General features: G+C 36.0%; 1 protein-coding gene across 6 annotated transcripts in view; it reads left to right on the forward strand.

Annotated features, from left to right (window-relative positions):
- Window positions 1-19,839, forward strand: part of LOC137624581 (uncharacterized) — a 96,744-nt gene that overhangs the window by 72,680 nt on the left and 4,225 nt on the right. For 4 of the 6 annotated variants that reach the window (XM_068355519.1, XM_068355518.1, XM_068355521.1 and 1 more), the window contains exons 3-5: window positions 6,404-6,511; window positions 6,826-7,107; window positions 9,966-10,326. In XM_068355519.1, coding sequence (XP_068211620.1) covers window positions 6,404-6,511; window positions 6,826-7,107; window positions 9,966-10,326 — 751 coding nt within the window. Of the gene's footprint in view, window positions 1-6,403; window positions 6,512-6,825; window positions 7,108-7,985; window positions 8,184-9,965; window positions 10,327-19,839 lie in introns of those variants that run through there. The other 2 variants (XR_011040752.1, XM_068355522.1) reach the window with 2 other exon arrangements.

The raw sequence follows: 19,839 nt of genomic DNA on the forward strand, positions 1-19,839 counted from the left end.
GATCTATTATTATTATTATTATTATTATTATTATTATTATTATTATTATTATTATTATTATTATCATTACTTGCTAGGCTGCAACCCTAGTTGGAAAAGCAGGCTGCTATAAACCAAAGGGCTGCAACAGGGAAAATACCCCTGTGAGGAAAGGAAATAAGGAAAAACTAGAAGAGAATCTATTATTATTATTATTATTATTATTATTATTATTATTTGCTAGGCTGTAACCTTATTTGAAAAAGCAGGCTGCTATAAACCAAAGGGCTCCAACAGGGAAAATAGCCCAGTGAGGAAAGGAAATAAGGAAAAACTAAAAGAGAATTTTAAGACCAATAATAAAATTCAAATAAGTTATCCATATATAAACTATAAAAACTTAAACTATTATTATTATTATTATTATTATTATTATTATTACTTGTTAGGCTGCAACCCTAGTTGGAAAAGCAGGCTGCTATAAACCAGAGGGCTCCAACAGGGAAAATAGCCCTGCGAGGAAAGGAAATAAGGAAAAACTAGAAGATAATCTTAAAGACCAATAATAAAATTGAAATAAGTCATCCATATATAAACTATAAAAATTGAAAATAACAAGAGGAAGAGAAACAAGATAGAATAGTAGTCAGAATTTCCTTTGGAGAAATATTGTTGTTTATTTATTACTAGAGTACGCGACCCGTCATGTGCTAAATATTTAGATATCCACACTCAAAGATTCAACCCTTCTCAACCCCTCTCCCTTTCTTAACTATAACCCCCTCTCACCAGTGTATGACTACTCTCTCACCCCCCCCCCCTGATGGATGGGGAGAGATCGGGTATTTTATGCCTTTCAGTGCTGCTGAGCGTGATATATATATATATATATATATATATCTCCAGCCGCATGCTCTTTATGGCACTTGAGTAATCTTTTATAGTTTCATTCCTAATCCTGTCCTGCCATTTAACTCCCAATATCCTTCATATATTATTATTAGTAATTACTAAGCTACAACCCAAGTTGGAAAAGCAGAATGATGCTATAAGCCCAGGGGCTCCTACGGGGAAAATAGCCCAGTGAGGAAAGGAAACAAGGAAAAATAAAATATTTTAAGAAGAGTAACAACAGTGAAATAAATATCTCCCATATAAACTATAAAAACTTGGAAGGGAAATGTTATAGAATAGTGTGCCCGAGTGTACCCTCAAGCAAGAGAACTTGTTCATTGTATAGGGTTGGTTCTTGTTATATATGGTTGTGTTTAAACGAAAGAAACCAAAAAATAAAAAAAAGTTGTGGGGGTGTGATAGCTACGTGACCCACATCGTGTTCCCCAAGACGGTCGGGCATAAGGTGAATCACCTTCAGATGTTCAAGCATCATTATTTTGGTTCTTTGTATGTGAATATAGTTATTTTTCTGTTGTTGAAATCATCGTTTTGAAATTATTTTGATTTATTTACAGCACCGAAAATACGTTTATGGAGGTCTAACAGCCTCTCTCTCTCTCTCTCTCTCTCTCTCTCTCTCGAAAATATGTTTATGGAGGTCTAACAGCCTCTCTCTCTCTCTCTCTCTCTCTCTCTCTCCACCGAAAATACGTTTATGGAGGTTTAAACAGCCTCTCTCTCTCTCTCTCTCTCTCTCTCTCTCTCTCGAAAATACGTTTATGGAGGTCTAACAGCCTTTCTCTCTCTCTCTCTCTCTCTCTCTCTCTCCAAACATTCGTGCTAGATAAGACAGAAATAAGCATAATTGAAAAACCTTCACTAAACGAAATGCTGAAAAGCGTATGACATAGCAGAAAAAAAAATTGTACATTAACACAGTTTGCACAGCAATGGAACAAAAACGTAATCTATGTTTTTTATATAGTTTTTTTTATTCCTTCTTGAGTATGAAAGATTAGTTATCAAGATTAGAATGCACAAAGTAATCCATGATTTTGATAATAATAAAAAAAATTTCCATCAAGTGTCCACTTCTTTCTTCAGTTTACAATCCGGAATTTTAGCCGTATCCTACCCATGGTCTAGGTATAGACCTAGACCGTGGTCCTACCCAAGTCCTACAGAAAGAGGTTTTAGTCCTATCCACCCGGAACTTTCCTTTAAGAAAGGTAGAAATTGGTAGGAATCTTCCACTGGAAGTATGAGTAAAAAAGAGGAATAACTTTGTGTGCCAGTTTTTTATATAGGACTAGAAATTGAATATCTTAATTTTTGGGAATTTTAATGTTCTTGTGTCAGTTACAATTGTTAATTACAAAATTTTATTCATATAAGTATATGATATATATATATATATATATATACACATACATATACAATATAAATTCAAGAATTGTAAATCTATACTTCTTAATAAAAAAAAGTTTAATGAAATAGGATCAGACCTTGAATTTTGTTCTTCGCGGGTCAGCTCTCTAGTCCACTGCAGGACAACGGCCTCAGATATATCCAAGTCATGTCTTGAATTTGGCCGTTTTCATCACCACGGTAGGCAGTGCGAATTGATGATGGTGGGAGACTTTACTCTGAAAACTCACAGCAAACCAATCTAGTATGGATGGCCCTGACTCTTACCTTCGGGGATTTTGACAGGAGATATCTAAATGGTGCGAGGCCTCTGGTTGTGATTTATCACACCCCAGTATTATATATCGACACCTTTTATAGGTGAGCGAGCTGGGTTCAACCTGGCATCCCTATGCAATTTTTTCTCTGGTAATATATAGCAGTTATATACCTTAGAAATGGTGCTAGAGGAGCATTTCACTGGGCGACTTGGGTCGGAGCCCAGAAAAGGGATATATACTGTATATGTGTGTGTGTGTGTGTGTGTGTGTATATATATATATATATATATATATATATATATATATATATATATATATATATATATATATATATATATATATATATATATATACACACACACACACATATCCCGTCCAGCAAAATGCCAGGCAGGGATGCTTCCAATAGGCCACCATCACCCTAAATAAATTCTCTAGTTACAATATAATCTCAATTATATATATATTGTACCATGTAATAATTATTGTCATTATTCAGAACTATTCACATCAAGGAGTGCTTTCAAGGCACTATGATCTACAGTATTACAATACTACTATTCTTGATTTAAAACAGTGTACACAATTTAGCATTAAGATAACTAAGTGTTTGAAAGGCAGTGTTATTATTATTATTATTACTTGCTGAGCTACAACCCTAGTTGGAAAAGCAGGATGCTATAAGCCCAGGGGCTCCAACAGGGGAAATAGCCTAGTGAAGAAAGGAAGCAAAGAAAAAGAAAATATTTAAAGAACAGTAAAAAAGCTAAAATAAATATTTCCTATGTAAACTATAAAACTAGAGGAAAAGAAATGATAGAATAGTGTGCCCGAGTGTACCCTCAAGCAAGAGAGCTATAACCCAAGACAGTGGAAGACCATGGTACAGAGGCTATGGCACTACCAAGACTAAAGAACAATGGTTTGATTTTGGAGTGTCCTAGAAGAGCTGCTTACCATAGCTAAAGAGTCTCTTCAACCCTTACCAAGAGGAAAGTAGCCACTGAACAATTACAGTGCAGTAGTTAATCCCTTGGGTGAGAGAAGAATTGTTTGGTAATCTCAGTGATGTCAGGTGTAGGATGACAGAAGAGAATCTGTAAAGAATAGACCAAACCCCATAACTTTCTAGCAGTAGCATTTTGATGGGTAGCTGATGCCCTGGATAACATACTACCTACCAATATTATTGAAATTCAAGGAGTGACATAACATACTGCATCTTGATATCCCTTCTCCCATCTGCAATAAAGGAATCAGGTCTATCTGATACGGGAAGATTTTTACTTTCTTATAAACTTCCACTCCCCCCCCTTCCCTTTCCCTTTTTTATGGGTGGAAACTACAGTAGTTTCAACAGATGCATTCTATCAACTCGATTATGTTCAGGATCTTTACTGTTTGGGTGGCTGAGAATGCAGAGTCCACTTTATATCAAAATGGAAAGAAAAAATTCTTGAAAAGGCCATTTCTTGGTGAAGATTCTTTTTAGGTTGAGATAGTTTACCATAGTCCAATTTAGCAAACTTCCTACTATGAGATTCAGGGCCTCTGTAACACGGTTTTTCCGTAATAATTTTGTATCTATGAATCTCATAAATATAACGCTTCTTCAGAATGCACATTATATCGACACATAAATTTTGACTATATTCTGCATTACGTAGGTTGAATAATTTTGGTACTTATAATGTAAAAGTGACGTTTTTTGAAGACGGACCAACTTACTCAGAGAAAAGGTTTCGAACGCACTCGTTACGTAACTTATGACGGCATTTCTTCCCTCTTTCTCGATAGATGATTGGCTATACGTAACGAAGGCTATACCTCTGCCAACAATGACACAAAAGTTTAAATAAAAGCAAAGCAGTACACCTTTATGAACTCTGAAACCTCTCCACTGATAATTGTCATCATGAACAAACCAACAAAATATGTTAATAAATACAAAAACACTTCGATTATTTGTCTAACTCCCAAAATAAGTTTCCTAAGAAATTACAGTCTACTTTATAGGTCACAATCAGATTGACAAGGTGTTGGGAATAGTTGGTAATTTTCAAAAACGTAGTAGACAAGCTTGATTTGATAACTGCTATATCCTATGTCATGCAATTTTTAATTATAGTCTATCTACCTACCTATTTACTGTAGAAAAAAAAATAGACAGTACCGTATTTGGCTTTAAACCTTCACCAATAATTATCGTCAGAGTGATGACTTCATGAGGCTCCACCCACTTTGGCCTGGTTATAATTCAGGATAACACTGAAGGCTATCATGGGCATTGTTGGATCAGAAAATTTAAATTCTGGCTATAAAAACTCATTTCTCGAGTAGTTGTAAGAAGTGCTAAATGATCCTCAAGGATCCCAGCAGTTGGCCTAAACGTTTAATTCATTTATACTACTGTTGCGGCACAGATACCCCACCCACATTTATGTATCGTTCCGCCATTCATAAAGTCTTTGTAATGTTTTTTTCACTGTGCAATAAGCCATGGCCTCCTCAGAAATTAAGTTTAACATTAGATGATAGGTTATTTCATTAAGCTGACAAATTATGGCAACTGGGTATGTTATTGCCGATGTTGAAGCTAAAGATAAAGTATGGTATCATTCCTTTATTGCATTATCATCTTTACTATTATTTGTTTTGCTACATATAGTAATTATTTTAAAGGATAAATGAATTATGTTCACTTTACTTCTATAAATTCCAATTAGATGTACAAATAAAACTCCTAAAACTATTCCTGATTTATTTACAAAATGCAGTCATGCCCAAAACATATATGGTCGTACGGCCTAAGAAGAAGAAAAAAAATTATATCGGATGATCTGTTGGTCTGATGGAGAGTTTAGCACAAAATTCTTATTCTAACAAAAATAGTTATATATATAAAGACTGTCTACATACAATCTCTCTCTTTCTCTCTCTCTCTTGGTGGCATAGTGAATAGTTAATGGAAATGTTCAAAAGCCTGAATGATATTACAAATATTATAATCATGTTACGCTAAATACAAATCAGACCTTAAATATTGGATTTAAACTAAAAACTGAATAATTACCTATTCAGGCTATAGTAAATATGGCCACGGGCTTTCTCTTGACTGTATAAAGTTGCAAGTCGTAAGACAAATGCAGTTTTGCAACCAAGGGGGCAATTCCAAATCATGTTAGCCATTCTTGACATATGGTTTTCAGAGCTGATGGAACAAGGTGAATGGGTGTCTGGTGGATGGGCGGGGCAAAATTTTGTCAAAAGGTGTTTACATTGCTTACGTAATGAATGTTTTCAACTCTTGGCTCGTTATCACTGGCCATGGCGTCGGCTACATCATTTTTACTCTATAAAAATTAAAAATATCTGGTTTAGGTTATTGATAATGCTGACAAAATTTGTGTGTGGTTGTAAATTTTACATATGTCAACTTTCACCTACATCCGATGCTTTGATAAGGAGCAAAGTCCAAAAAACCGTGTTACAGAGGCCCTGAATCTCATAGTAGATTTTTGCTGAGGTTTTGTGTATGTGTTGCTCTCTAATGGCTTAAATTGATCTGTTTGTGTACAGGACAAAGAAATTACTAAATATTTCACCTCCTAATTTACATATTTAAGCCAAAGATAGACAGTTAGGAAAAATATACTTTTTTGACTGATTTTACTAGCCACGAAAGGAAAGCTAGTGAAATAAAAGTTGTAACAAAATTAAAGTAATGTACAATATTTCTCACTGTATGGAAGGATTTCTGTCAATTGTGTTTGCTATATTTGTTCTATATGGTTTCCTTAAATATCTTATTATAAGCATCTTATTTTTTCTAATTGCAGGATTATCCATTCTTGAAGGAGCACAACCGACCAGCAGGTGGCATGGTAGTAGATAATGGACACTCTGTTGTGGTTTGTAAGGATTGCTACTCATCGCTGAAGAGTCAGGTAAGCTTTTATTTTTTTGTTCAAGCCATTGTGCCTGGGTGTGTTATACCCTTGTCTTCCAAATTCTGTTCCGTCATCCTCTCCGATAATTTCCCAGCCCTCACTCATTTTTCAGATTACTGACATACGTGACATATTATTTTGGCAATATTTTCAGTCTCCTCATCAAGTTGTCGTACGCTGCGGGGTTGGTTTCCTGAGTTCAGGTAAAGTCATCTTCCTGATGACATTTAAGACTTTATGTTACAGGTCCTACAATAGCACACTCGATTTAATATTGACGAATACTGGTGTAACTTGTCTCACGAATACAGTACTTAGAGTTGGAGAGATGGGGAGTTCCAGTCGAGAGAAGACAGTACAACTGGATTCAGCGCCCCCCGCCGCCAGAATTTCAGCAAGAGTTGCCTGCTTCAGGCTCCAAGCCCATCTCCCAGGGAACTTCCCTTCCTGTAGTCGTGGCAGGAGCTGGGGCTTCTAGCCCTGGCTTGCACCCTGGGATGCCACCTGAGTCTTTGTCTCAGTCTTCAGTGACTGGTAGGGCACCTGCCAGCCCTAGAGCCTCACAAGGCTCTGTGTCCAAACCATCGAGTGCGGTACGTGTTTTAGTTTGTGTGGGCGGCCACCTACTCTAGAAACTTTTCCCTGAAAAAAAAAAAAAATAAAAAAAACTGCCAGCTGTTGATCTGCTCCGCAATCTATGCTGTCTCACTGATGTTTTGCTATTGCTTTTCTTCATGTTAATTAGCGCTGTAACAAAAGCTGCACTCCTGGTTTTAATGGGAGGGAGATTAGTTTTAACTGTTCTGCCTGCAATTTATCATCTAAAATAAAACATCAGTAAAACAGCACCAAACTTGTGGTTTTCACCTTCACACGTGATGATTTTGTGAACAGCTGCACATCACCTGTCATATTCATTTCACAGCTTTACCCAAGAACTTGGCTTAACATTACCATGTTTTTTTTTAAGCTTATAAGTGGTGCATCATGTGGGAGTATTTAATTATCCTGCATGACATATCCTACACCACCTTGTTTCCTTAGTTTTGTGTCTTATGATTTTTTAAGCAGTGCTGTTCACAATTTAGTGGTCATACATTTATTGTTGCTTGGTTTTCATTTTGTCTTTATTTTATATTTTGATTTGCTAACTAAGTTTATTAAATGAAAATTTTCTAACTTCAAAACTAAAGTATGTATTATAAGCAGCAATAAATGGTGTGCTGGCAGGCTTATAATAATCAGTAGCCAGTTACTTTGACATGCATGTATGTTATGTCTAGACTTTTATCTAGTCACTGATTATCATCTAGCAATAATTTTCTTTGAATAGCAAGTTTGAGATTCTTTGGAATAATTATACCATGAAACTTGAAGACAACCAATCGGCTTAACGTAATTCATTAAGATAAATGAGTAGAGGAGGTGGCCATACCCCAAACTTTTCATCCCCCCCCCGGAATATTGGTAGGCAGTCGAGATGCCAGGCTTGACTACCCCTGCCAGTCAAGCTCTAGCCAGCACAATCCAGCATGGAGAATAAAACACACCCAGATGATGATGAGCTGTAGCGGTTGTGGATCGAGGGCCTCAAGACCAGGAACATTCTCTCTTATCTCTCTATCTCTTCATATAGAAGATGAAGATGGTCAACCTCAACACTAATGAGGTGGTAGTGCTTAATAGTTTTGGAACTGTATTCTCTCTCTCTATAGTCCCTTTGGCTTGAACTTGCTTTCACTTTTGCATTTTCTCTTTTCCCCAGGTTGGTTTTTCTTTATAATCTATAGTCTGTATCACATTAGATCACTCTTAAGGCATTTTTTTGCATGCTTTCTATTTTGTATGCAATGTGAATTTGTAGCTATGATCAGTGTGCAGTGCAAGTGATGGAAGTTTAGAAATTTAAGCGCAAAATTGTTTGCATTGCATCAATTTCATTTAAAAGGCCCATGATGTGATTTTTTTTATATTTTCTTATACAGTGCTGTAATAATAAAATCCACATGATAGGCTATTTCCTTTTTAGGAGCTATGTTGATCAATTTTGTTACTACAGTATAGGGTTGCATTGAATTAGCCGCTGAGATTGCTAATTATTCAGGGATTTTTATTTTGTAATATTTTAGTATTAATTCAGTACAGGATACTGCAAATCTACTATAATTAGTGGTCAGGTTTACATTAATCAGTGCATCTTTTTTTTTTTTTTTTTATTCATTAAAGTAGGGTACAAAAGATTATCCTTTAAATATGGAAAGCTATTGAGTGCTTACTTGCTGTAGTTTTATGTATACATAAATGAGAAAATCTTCATGTTTTTATTAGTAAATTGCAGCACAATTATAATATATTTTTTTTGGTCATATTTTTCATTTGATTCTTATTTCAGGGTTGCAATGGAACGAAGTTAATCTCATACAGTAAACTAACATACATTATATTTATATGAGGTGCAAGTGAATACGATCTCTGCAGTATTAACTTATTGAATAGAAAGTATGCTTGAACATAAGGGTCTAATGTATTTATAGTCCATTTCTTTTAGCGAGGCAGATTTGCACCGACTCGCAGCGGTGCCCTCTTAGCTCGGAAAATTTTCCTGATCGCTGATTGGTTAGAATTATCTCGTCCAACCAATCAGCGATCAGGAAACTTTTCCGAGCTAAAAGGGCACCGCTGCGAGTCGGTGCAAATCTGCATCGATAAAAGAAATGGACTATAAGTGTCCTTTGAAATAGGCCTCAGATTCATTCAGAGGTATAACAAGTATACTGTACAGTTCTTCTGGATTTAATAGAGGTCATAGGAGCTAGGGCTAACCATGCATGACCTAAACTTAACTCTTTTCTCGTTAATAACTTAATTGCCTTCAAGTTTATGTTTTGTATAATGGATTTACTTGATACCAGTAAGGAATAATATTAGCAAGAATTAAAATGATTCAACTGAAAACTTTGCTCTTGCTAGAAAGAACACCTTTAATTAAAAAAAAAGTGAAGGGTATTGTACAGGTGGTATGATTGTAACATATAATATTAGATATATTTAAGGTTTTCCAGGTTTTTTGTTTACTTAGGGTTAAGTGAATGTAAATAATAATAGTGCTTGTTTATAGTATTGTGACTATTTATTAAAGGTATTTAGGAGTTTTTTCTTCAGAGCAAGAACCAAATAGGTGCTCATCTATTGTCAGAAATATGTAATTTTTTTCACCACTCGCTAAGGGAAAATCATCGCATGTGCCTTTTAATCAAAGATTAAAGTTATCCAATGCTGTCACTATAACTTTATTTTTATTTAGTCATTTTTGCACTTGGGAGGAATTTTGTTTTTAAATTAGATAAATTTATATTTAAAGGAGGTTGTAGTGGTACTGCTTTAGCTTTAGTTTGGATGCAAGTAGAATCATGATTGGTGATAAGCAATATGAATATTTCTCTCCTAACAGCAAGGTGTGGTCAGCGGTGCTCTTCGATTATTACCAGCCAAGCACGGCGAGGAAACTCTTCCCTTATCTCCGGCAACTCACGCCTTTCCGCCATTTCAACTCAAAATTGGTATTCGACAAGGAGGCTTCCAATTGGAAGGCCTCACCAAGCAGCATTCAGCTGTGGCTCGGGAAGCGGATAACTCCGGAGATGCCCTGTTTAAAGGGTTCTCAGGAAATGGCCTCACCTCTGTAAACCAATCGACTAAGGCAGTTTTTCCCAAAAGAAAATTCCTTTCAGTGATCCCCAAGGAAAGAAGTTCTCCTGACAAAGTTGTACCTCCCAATCAATCTTTCGATAAAGAAAAAACATCCAAAACAGGTCAGTTATGGAATTTGCTGTTACAGTTTGTACATGCTTCAGATTTTGCAGCACTTATATTTTGGTTCTGATGCCTTATTCTATTACAATATCTTATCATTTATATACATGCACTTTTGTATTTGATAAATTGGTTGAATCACTGTACTTTTTAAATGTGTTGTTTTTCATAGTATTAAACATTATTTGTTCATCAAAAATCAAATAATCTTTGATTCTATGAATATTGTTTGACAAAAAGAAAATGAAATATATAAATTTCCACTGCAATATCGTCACCCTTATAAACTAATTGCCTAAGTCATTTTCTCCACTTGTTGGGAAATAAAAAAAAAAACCTTATCATTTCCTAATTCTTTATATCATTGTCATGAGCTTCAATTCACAAATTCTTAACAGAAGAATTTGTGAATTGGAATTTGGGAATTGAAGCTCAAGACAATGATATAAAGAACTAGGAAATGAGACTTTTTTTTTTTTTTATATATATATACCCCAACAAGTGGAGAAAATGACTTAGGCAGTTAGTTTATCAGGGTGACGATATGTTGGCCATTGTTTACCCAAGCAGTGATAATGTATCTGATGGTTGGTAAATGATAGTAGTCTGTGGTCAGCATGAGAAAGTCATTGGCCTATCAGCGTCATCCCAAAGTAATTGCTAAAATCTGATAAGCTTGTTCTTCTTACCCATCTGAGAAGGAATTATAAACATAGGAAAAGTATAGAGGTAGAAGAGACTCTTTAGCTATGGTAAGCAGTTCTTCTAGGAGAAGGACACTTCAAAATCAAACCATTGTTCTCTAGTCATGGGTAGTGTCATAGCCTCTGTACCAAGGTCTTTCACTGTCTTGGGTTAGAGTTCTCTTGCTTGAGGATACACTCGGGTGCAATATTCTATCTCATTTCTCTTCTCCTCTGTTTTGTTAAAGTTTTTATAGTTTATATAAGAGGTTTTCATTTTAATGTTACTCTTCTTAAAATATTTTATTTTTCCTTATTTCCTTTCCTCGCTGGGCTATTTTCCCTGTTGGGGCCCCTGGGCTTATAGCATTCTGCTTTTTCTAACTAGGGTTGTAGCTTAACCCTTTCACCCCCAGGCTATTTGGAAATTTCCAACCCTTAACCCCCAGGGGGTTATTTTTTTCCCAGCACATTTTGTAGTATATTTTTTTTAAATTGCTCTAACAGCCTTAATTTTTGTCATAGAGAGGTCAGGTTGGTCTCATTCTCTTGGAAAATGCCTGAATTTTCTCAAAAAATTATCAAAAATATAAAAAAAAGAATTTTAATAGCATTTTTTTGCAAGGACGTACCGGTACGTCCATGGGAGTAAAGGGATGGCTTTTATGAAACGTACCAGTACGTCCTTTGGGGGAAAAAGGGTTAACAAGTTTGGCTTGGTGAAAGTAAATTTCAGAAAACACCTATACTTAAGTCACTGCCCCCCTCCCCATTACAGAAATTCTATTATGTTAGATAATCCATTAAGATAAGGTTAACATTGCTATAGTATTGATAGTTCAGGAGCAGTTCTTAATTACTGGTCAGGTTGATATGTATTAACCCCAGTAAGCAGCATTATTGTTATACAGTAATTACTAGCGAAGCTGCAACCATATTTGGAAAAGCAGAATGCTATAAGCCCAAGGCCTCCAACAGGAAAAATAGCCCAATGAGGAATGGAAACAAAGAAATAAATAAACTACAAGAGAAATAATAAACAAATAAAATGAATTATTTTAAGAATGGTAACATTAAAATAGATATTTTATATATTGTAAACTGTAAAAACTTCAAAAACAAGAGGAACAGGAATAAATAGAATATTTTGCCTGAGTGTACTGTCAAGCAAGAGAACTCTACCCCAAGACAGTGGAAGACCATGGTACAGAGGCTATGGCACTACCCAAGACTAGAGAATAATGGTTTGATTTTGGAGTGTCCAACCCTTAGAAGAGTTGCTTGCCATAACTAAAGAGTCTCTTTTAAAGGTTTAAAGGTCACTCATGAATGGCAGAGGCAAAGGACAGTGACAGTGCCCTAGCAATCAGGACAATGCCCTAGAGACTGACCGTACATTATATGATCAGCGCCCAAGCCTCCTCTCCATCCAAGCTAGGACCAGGGAGGGCCAGGCAGTGGCTGCTGATGACTCAGCAGATAGACCTATAGGCTCCCCCAAACCCCCCAAACCTTAGCTTACAAGGATGGTAAGGTTGCAGACACTAATTGAGCGGGACTTGAACCCCCGACTGGGAAACACCAGGCAGAGACGTTACTGATCAGGCCACAGCATTGTGTGATACACCTTGTAATGAGCAATCATGCAGAAAATATCCGAGGTCAACTGGTTCAAGGATATTTTCTGCTTGACATTTCATCCAAAGACCGTCACGTTAATCATACATTTCAAGTGAGTGACTGAATATGGTGTTAAATTGTAGCATATAAAGCCAAAAGTAGGTTAGATTTATAAAGAATGTACTGTATGCATTTATAATACAGTATTTTAATCTATCACATTATTGTACTGAGGAGTGTAGTTGTAACCCCACTGGTACAATGTCAAATGACCCATTGCAAAATTATTGTGGGCTGACTGCCTTTAATTGTGTATTTTCTAGAATAATAGAATTTTAATATTCATAAATAAATCTCTCTCCGTAATCAACATTCTAAAATAAATCAATGTTATCAGTTTATTACTGCCAGTAGCTATCTTGTGTCATAAAATTCTAGAGATATTTACTTCCTTGGGAAGAACACCAGTAGAGGGAATGAAGATATATCAGATATATTGCATGGTATTGTGCCATAGTCTATCGGCTGATCTTTTTATGTTAGCAGCATTTCATACAGTGCTATGGGTTCTATCAGGCTGAAGGCTGTGGCCACTTGCCACTTGCGTAAAATTGTCCACAGTCCTCCAGTAAATAATTCAACTTTTTTCTAATCTGCTCCTTATACGGTGTCAATGCAAAGTATTTTTTGAACTTCAGATTGTTCCAACACGGAAACTTACCTCGAACTACTTTCTTAGGAGTTACCTGGAATCTCCTCTCATCCGACCAGAGTTTTGTGTAGTTTACCCTACTTCCATTTTCTGTGAGGTCTAACCTCAGGTGGAAGGAACGTGCCCTGAGGCTAGGCCCGTGTCAGGCAGTTTTGAACTTCAGATTTTGTCTTACTAGGGACCTCATTAAGTTAGAAATTGAAGCACTTCATAAAGCCAAGAACATAAGCAAACAACCTACCTATAAAATTTGTGTTGATTTGAGTTTTTAGAAAATTTACCGAATTCAAGTCTATGGAGTTAAGTTCATTAATATTTCCAGAGACAGTTTTTCATATTTTGATTTGCCATCAGTAAAGTAATTTTATATTGGTTTTTTTTTTGTACTTGAGTGTATACCAATCCCTTGCATATCTCCATATCATTTGTTATATTTCTTCACTATCAACAAAGGTTTCTCAGTGTACGGTAGTTTCTCAATATGATTATTATGTCAAGAATCACAAGCATCCTATTGTCTATTATTATTATTATTATTATTAGTATTATTATTATTATTATTAGTATTATTATTATTATTATTATTATTACTAGTTAAGCTACAACCCTAGTTGGAAAAGCAAGATGCTCGTATAAGCCCAAAGGCTCCAACAAGGAAGAATAGTGCAGTGAGGAAAGGAAGCAAGGAAATGAGTAAACTTCTAGAGAAGTAATGAACAATTAAAATAAAATATTTTAAGATCAGTAACACCACTAAATTATATCTTTCATAATGTGATCTTGTTGTTTCCCCTTCAAGACAAATCCTCTTCTTGACCTTTTTTTGTGTTCAAATACAGTGAATTGAAGCTTATTTTGCGTAGAGAAAATAATATAGCCAATCTAAACTTTCAAAATCTTGATTAAAAGAAAAAACTTTTATTGAATTTCATACCTGCAGCTGCTACAGCACCCAATGATAAGAATTTCTTGTAGGAAAACCAGGCTTCTTTTGATTAATGCCTTGTAAACTAAGACTGGATATGCTACTTAGCTGCAGTCAAACCATATTCCAAAGAAAGTTTTCTCTGGAAATTAAGAGTGGTTGCACTTCTAATATCATAAACTCTAATTTTTGAAGGTCCTTCATTTGACCTTAATCCAATACTGTACTGTGGGAGTTTCTTCTGCTAAACTCTTGACAAGAAAAGAAATAGTATTCTTTGAAAGAGAACGGTTTAAAATCCTATCCCTACTACCGCTAGAGAGTTATGGGGTCCTTTGACTTGCCAGAGAGTACTACATTGGATCCTTCTCTTGGGTTACGGTTCTTTCCCTTTGCCTACACAGACACCGAATAGTTTGACCTATTCTTTACAGATTCTCCTCTTTCCTCATACACCTGACAACACTTAGATTACCAAACAATTCTTCTTCACCCAAGGGGTTAACTACTGCAATATAATTGTTCAGTGGCTACTTTCCTGTTGGTAAGGGTAGAAGAGACACTTTAGCTATGGTAAACAGCTCTTCTAGGAGAAGGACACTCTAAAATCAAACTATTGTTCTCTAGTATTGGGTAGTGCCATAGCCTCTGTACTATGGTCTTCCACTGTCTTGGGGTAGAGTTCTCTTGCTTGTGGATACACCCGGGCACATAGTGTGCCCGAGTCTATCTAATTTCTCTTCCTCTTGTTTTGTTAAATTATTTAAAGTTTATGTATGAAATATTTATTTTAATGTTACTGTTCTTAAAATATTTTATTTTTCCTTGTTTCCTTTCCTCACTGGGCTATTTTCCCTGTTTGGGCCCTTGGGCGTATAGAATCCTGCTTTTCCAACTAGGGTTGTAGCTTAGCAATTAACCCTTTTACCCCCAAAGGACGTACTGGTACGTTTCACAAAACCCATCCCTTTACCCCCATGGACGTACCGGTACGTCCTTGCAAAAAAATGCTATAAAAATTTTTTTTTCATATTTTTGATAATTTTTTGAAAAAATTCAGGCATTTTCCAAGAGAATGAGACCAACCTGACCTCTCTATGACAAAAATCAAGCCTGTTAGAGCAATTTTAAAAAAATATACTGCAAAATGTGCTGGGAAAAAAATAACCCCTTGGGGGTTAAGGGTTGGAAATTTCCAAAGAGCCTGGGGGTAAAAGGGTTAATAATGATAATAATAATAATAAAAAACAGATCTGGAACCTTTCCCCAAGTGCTTTTAGTTTAATTTAAATATAATTCAGTGGCTGGTATGGAGCATTTGAATCTAATTTCAGTTGTATTATCAATTTCCTTCTCCAAAGAAGGAATGTGGAAGAATTAAGGCAATCCATTTCTCATAAAATTTCACCAATACATTTAGCTGATGTAACGGCTAAAATGAGAAAGAGTTTAAGCCATGGGATCTTTAAAAGAAAGCTCCTCCAAAGGTTCAGTATGAGAATTTTTTAATTATTGTAAGATTACCTCTAGATTCCAATAAGTTTCACTGACAATCAGAGGTTTTTCAACAACAAATGGTACGAAAACATCTGCATTGATGCAGGTAAATTCATTAATGGAATTTTGAGAACAATATTAAACATTGACCCGTAACCCTTGAGAACTATAATAGGCAATTCTTTAGAATAAATGATAAACTTAATACTTAATAATGCAGGAATACACTTCTCTACGTCTTTAATTGGTTCCAGGAGACGCACCATAAGTCAATTTTTATTGTAGGTCAGAAATCCCCCTTTATAGGGATGTTCATGTTCCCTATAATGACAGATTTGATGACAAAGTGCTTAGTACTCACTATCATTTTATAAAAACCAGATACATTTGAATGTCAAGACATATAACACATTAACATTGGCCCTTTTACCTTGAATATTACATCTCTTTTGCATCCTGGACATGGGAAGAAAGTGGACACTGTTTTCCATGCCTGCCTAAGGCACTGAGTATACTGGTTATCACTTTTCCTCCTTTTTCATCTCTATTGATTGTGCCCAATTTATCTTGCATCTTGAAATCAAGAAAGATTGCCATAATTAAAGATAACTTCAATGCAGCACAAAACACTAGAGAACATTTGTAAACAACTATCTAGCCGGAACAAGGGGAAGGTGTTTGAGACTCCTCGTTAAATTTTTTTAAGCATATCATACTGTACTATCCATTCATATATTAACTGTAAGGCTTAACAAAGTACATAGGCCTTCAATGCTTCATTCAGGTTAGATGCATGAACTTGCACTGTACTACATACGAGAAGGATCAAAGAGTTGCATCAGACGTAGCTGATGTAACGGCTAAAATGAGACGTAGCATATGTTTTCCTTTATATTTGTAGTATTTTCTGTGTATGTATATCACTATTTTTGTATTAAATGTATAAGTATCTTGTAATTGTATCTATAAAATTTTGTTTAATTTGATCTTTAGCCATGTATCATCGTTATTGTGCGATGGAGAGACAGATGTGCATACATACATTCATATACAAAGGCACTTCCCCCAATTTTGGGGGGTAGCCGACATCAACAAATGAAACAAAAACAAAAAAAGGGGACCTCTACTCTCTACGTTCCTCCCAGCCTATGGGAACCCCCTCTCCTGTATCTACATCCTGTGAGACATCGACAAAGAGACAGATGTAAGATTGACTAAAACAGCATAATATTGATTTTATTTTTATATTCAATATTTAAGGATGAACATTGTAAATTCAGTATTGAAGTAAGGGGAAATAATGTAAAGAGGGCTATTACTATTATCCAAACTAGTTCTTTTTACTGAAACGTACTTGGACTTGTACTAATCAACATACACATTCTGTTGTCTCTGATATAAAATATTGGTAGGCTGTCCTTTGGATCCCAAAGCGAGACAATCTAAATGACCTAGAAAATCCCTTTTCTATGAGAATAGTGTGAACAGTCTCCAAGCAATTAGATGAAGCATTTGAGATTTAGGTGAAATGCCTTAGAAATCAGTTGTTTGAGATTTGTCTTGTAAGGCAGGTTTATTGGACGCTTTGATAATAGGCCACAGATCTGTAATTCATCCTCAATAATCCTATAATGGAATGATTAGAGTCATCCTGCTGTTTGACAACATTTTAACTTGGATATCACTGCCCAAACATTAAGAATGGAGGGTTGCTGTGGCCTGATTGGTAACGTCTCTGCCTGGTGTTTGCCAGTCGGGGGTTCGAGTCCTGCTGAGACTCGTTAGTGCCATTAGTGTCTATAACCTTACCATCCTTGTGAGCTAAGGTTGGGGGATTTGGGGAGCCTATAGGTCTATCTGCTAAGTCATCAGCAGCCACTGCCTGGCCCTCCCTGGTCCTAGCTTGGGTGGAGAGGAGGCTTGGGCGCTTATCATATAATATATGGTCAGTCTCTAGGGCATTGTCCTGATTGCTAGGGCAATGCCACTGTCCCTTGCCTCTGCCATTCATGAGCGACCTTTAAAACCTTTAAACCTTTAAATGCATCTAGATTCAGCTTCAACCAATTTTGTAATAGGGTGGCTACCTTCCATACTTATGGATCTAGAACTGGAGAGTAAAACACCTCCATCTTGTAGAGAGGTCCCAAACAGGTTCATTCTTGGTTTTCCCACCAATTCCAAATCTCTGGACACACTAAAGGATGCAGAGACTACTGTGTTCGTATGGAAGAATCTATTGTTTGCTGCTCAACTGATCTGCTAATACTTTCAAATTCCTGGAATGAGCTGAGGTAGAAGACTTATTCCCCTCAGCATCCTTCCTGGAATGAGCTGAGGTAGAAGACTTATTCCCCTCAGCATCCTTCCTGGAATGAGCTGAGGTAGAAGACTTATTCCCCTCAGCATCCTTCCTGGAATGAGCTGAGGTAGAAGACTTATTCCCCTCAGCATCCTTCCTGGAATGAGCTGAGGTAGAAGACTTATTCCCCTCAGCATCGTCCAAGATAGGAGAACTTTTTCCATTCAAAATAGGAATTTCAACTTGGTTCCCCTTGTTTCCGAGTGTGAGTCAGTGCTGTATTGTTGTCTGAATAAACAGTCATGCACTTCCTCATCACCAGAGTATCCTGATTGTGATGGGTTTTGAGCACTGCAAGGAGTTCCAGACAATTGAGACTTTTCTTAGCATCATTATTGAAAATTTAAACAATAGATTGCAGAGAGTAGTTATTAAGGGTAGTTGAATCAGTAGAACTTCAAAAGTTCAAAGTTGGAGCAAATGCTTTTTTGTTGACCAGGCAGACATGAGTCTTTTTATAGTTTATTTATGACATATCTGTTTTTGATGTTGTTAATAGTTTATATATGACATGTCTGTTTTGAGGTTGTTACTTTTTTTAGTATGATTTATTGTTAATTTGTTCTCTTCATTTATTTATTTCCTTATTTCCTTTCCTCACTGGGCTATTTTTCCCTGTTGGAGCCCCTGGGCTTATAGCATCTTGCTTTTCCAACTAGGGTTGTAGCTTGGCTAGTAATAATAATAATAATAATAATAATAGGAATGTGATATCTGGAGAACAAGCTTGTTGTATATGCAGATGATGGTACTCTCTTTTAATCAGTTCCATCTCCAGAGTGTAGACCCTTGGTCGTGGAATTCCTTAATTAAAGAAATCAAGCTAAAATTAATGCATAGTGCCAATTTAGGGGGGTATAACAAATAGGTAAAGGAAACTTTGTCAGAATTTTCTTAATTTTCAACATCACTTTCATGTAGAATAAAAAAATTTTAAAACAACATATATCCTATTAAAGACAAATTCCAGACCAGCGCTACAACTTTTGATTTAGTGGTCAGGTTAAATTATGTACTCAAGTTGGGCAAAATTATTTTTATGCAATAATTTTGAAGAGTTTCTAAAGCACTTCCACGATCTCCAAAATTAACAGGATTCTGAGGTGGCCTTTTTTATAAGGGAATCATAACTAATGGTCATATTATTATTATTATTATTATTAAATGCTAAGCTACAACCTAAGTTGTAAAAGCAGGATGCTATAAGCCCAGGGGCCCCAACAGGGAAAATAGCCCAGTGAGGAAAGGAAATAAGGAAAAATAAAATATTTTAGGAATAGTAACAATATTAAAATAGATATTTCCTATTTAAACTATAAAAACTTTAACAGAACAAGAAGAAGGGAAACTAGATAGAACAGTGTGCCCGAGTGTACCCTCAAGCAAGAGAACTTTAACCCAAGGCAGTGTAAGACCATGGTACAGAGGCTATGGCACTATCCAAGAATAGAGAACAATGGTTTGATTTTGGAGTGTCCTTCTCCTAGAAGAGCTGCTTACCATAGCTAGAGTCTCTTCTACCCTTACCAAGAGGAAAATAGCCACTGAACAATTACAGTGCAGTAGTTAACCCCTTGGGTGAAGAAGAATTGTCTAGTAGTCACAGTGTTGTCAGGTGTATGAGGACAGAGGAGAGACTGTAAAGAATAGGCCAGACTATTCGGTGTCTGTGTAGGCAAAGGGAAAGAACCGTAACCAGAGAGAAGGGTCCTA

The sequence above is a fragment of the Palaemon carinicauda genome, chromosome 31 (assembly GCF_036898095.1).
Source record: "Palaemon carinicauda isolate YSFRI2023 chromosome 31, ASM3689809v2, whole genome shotgun sequence".
NCBI lineage: Eukaryota > Metazoa > Arthropoda > Malacostraca > Decapoda > Palaemonidae > Palaemon > Palaemon carinicauda.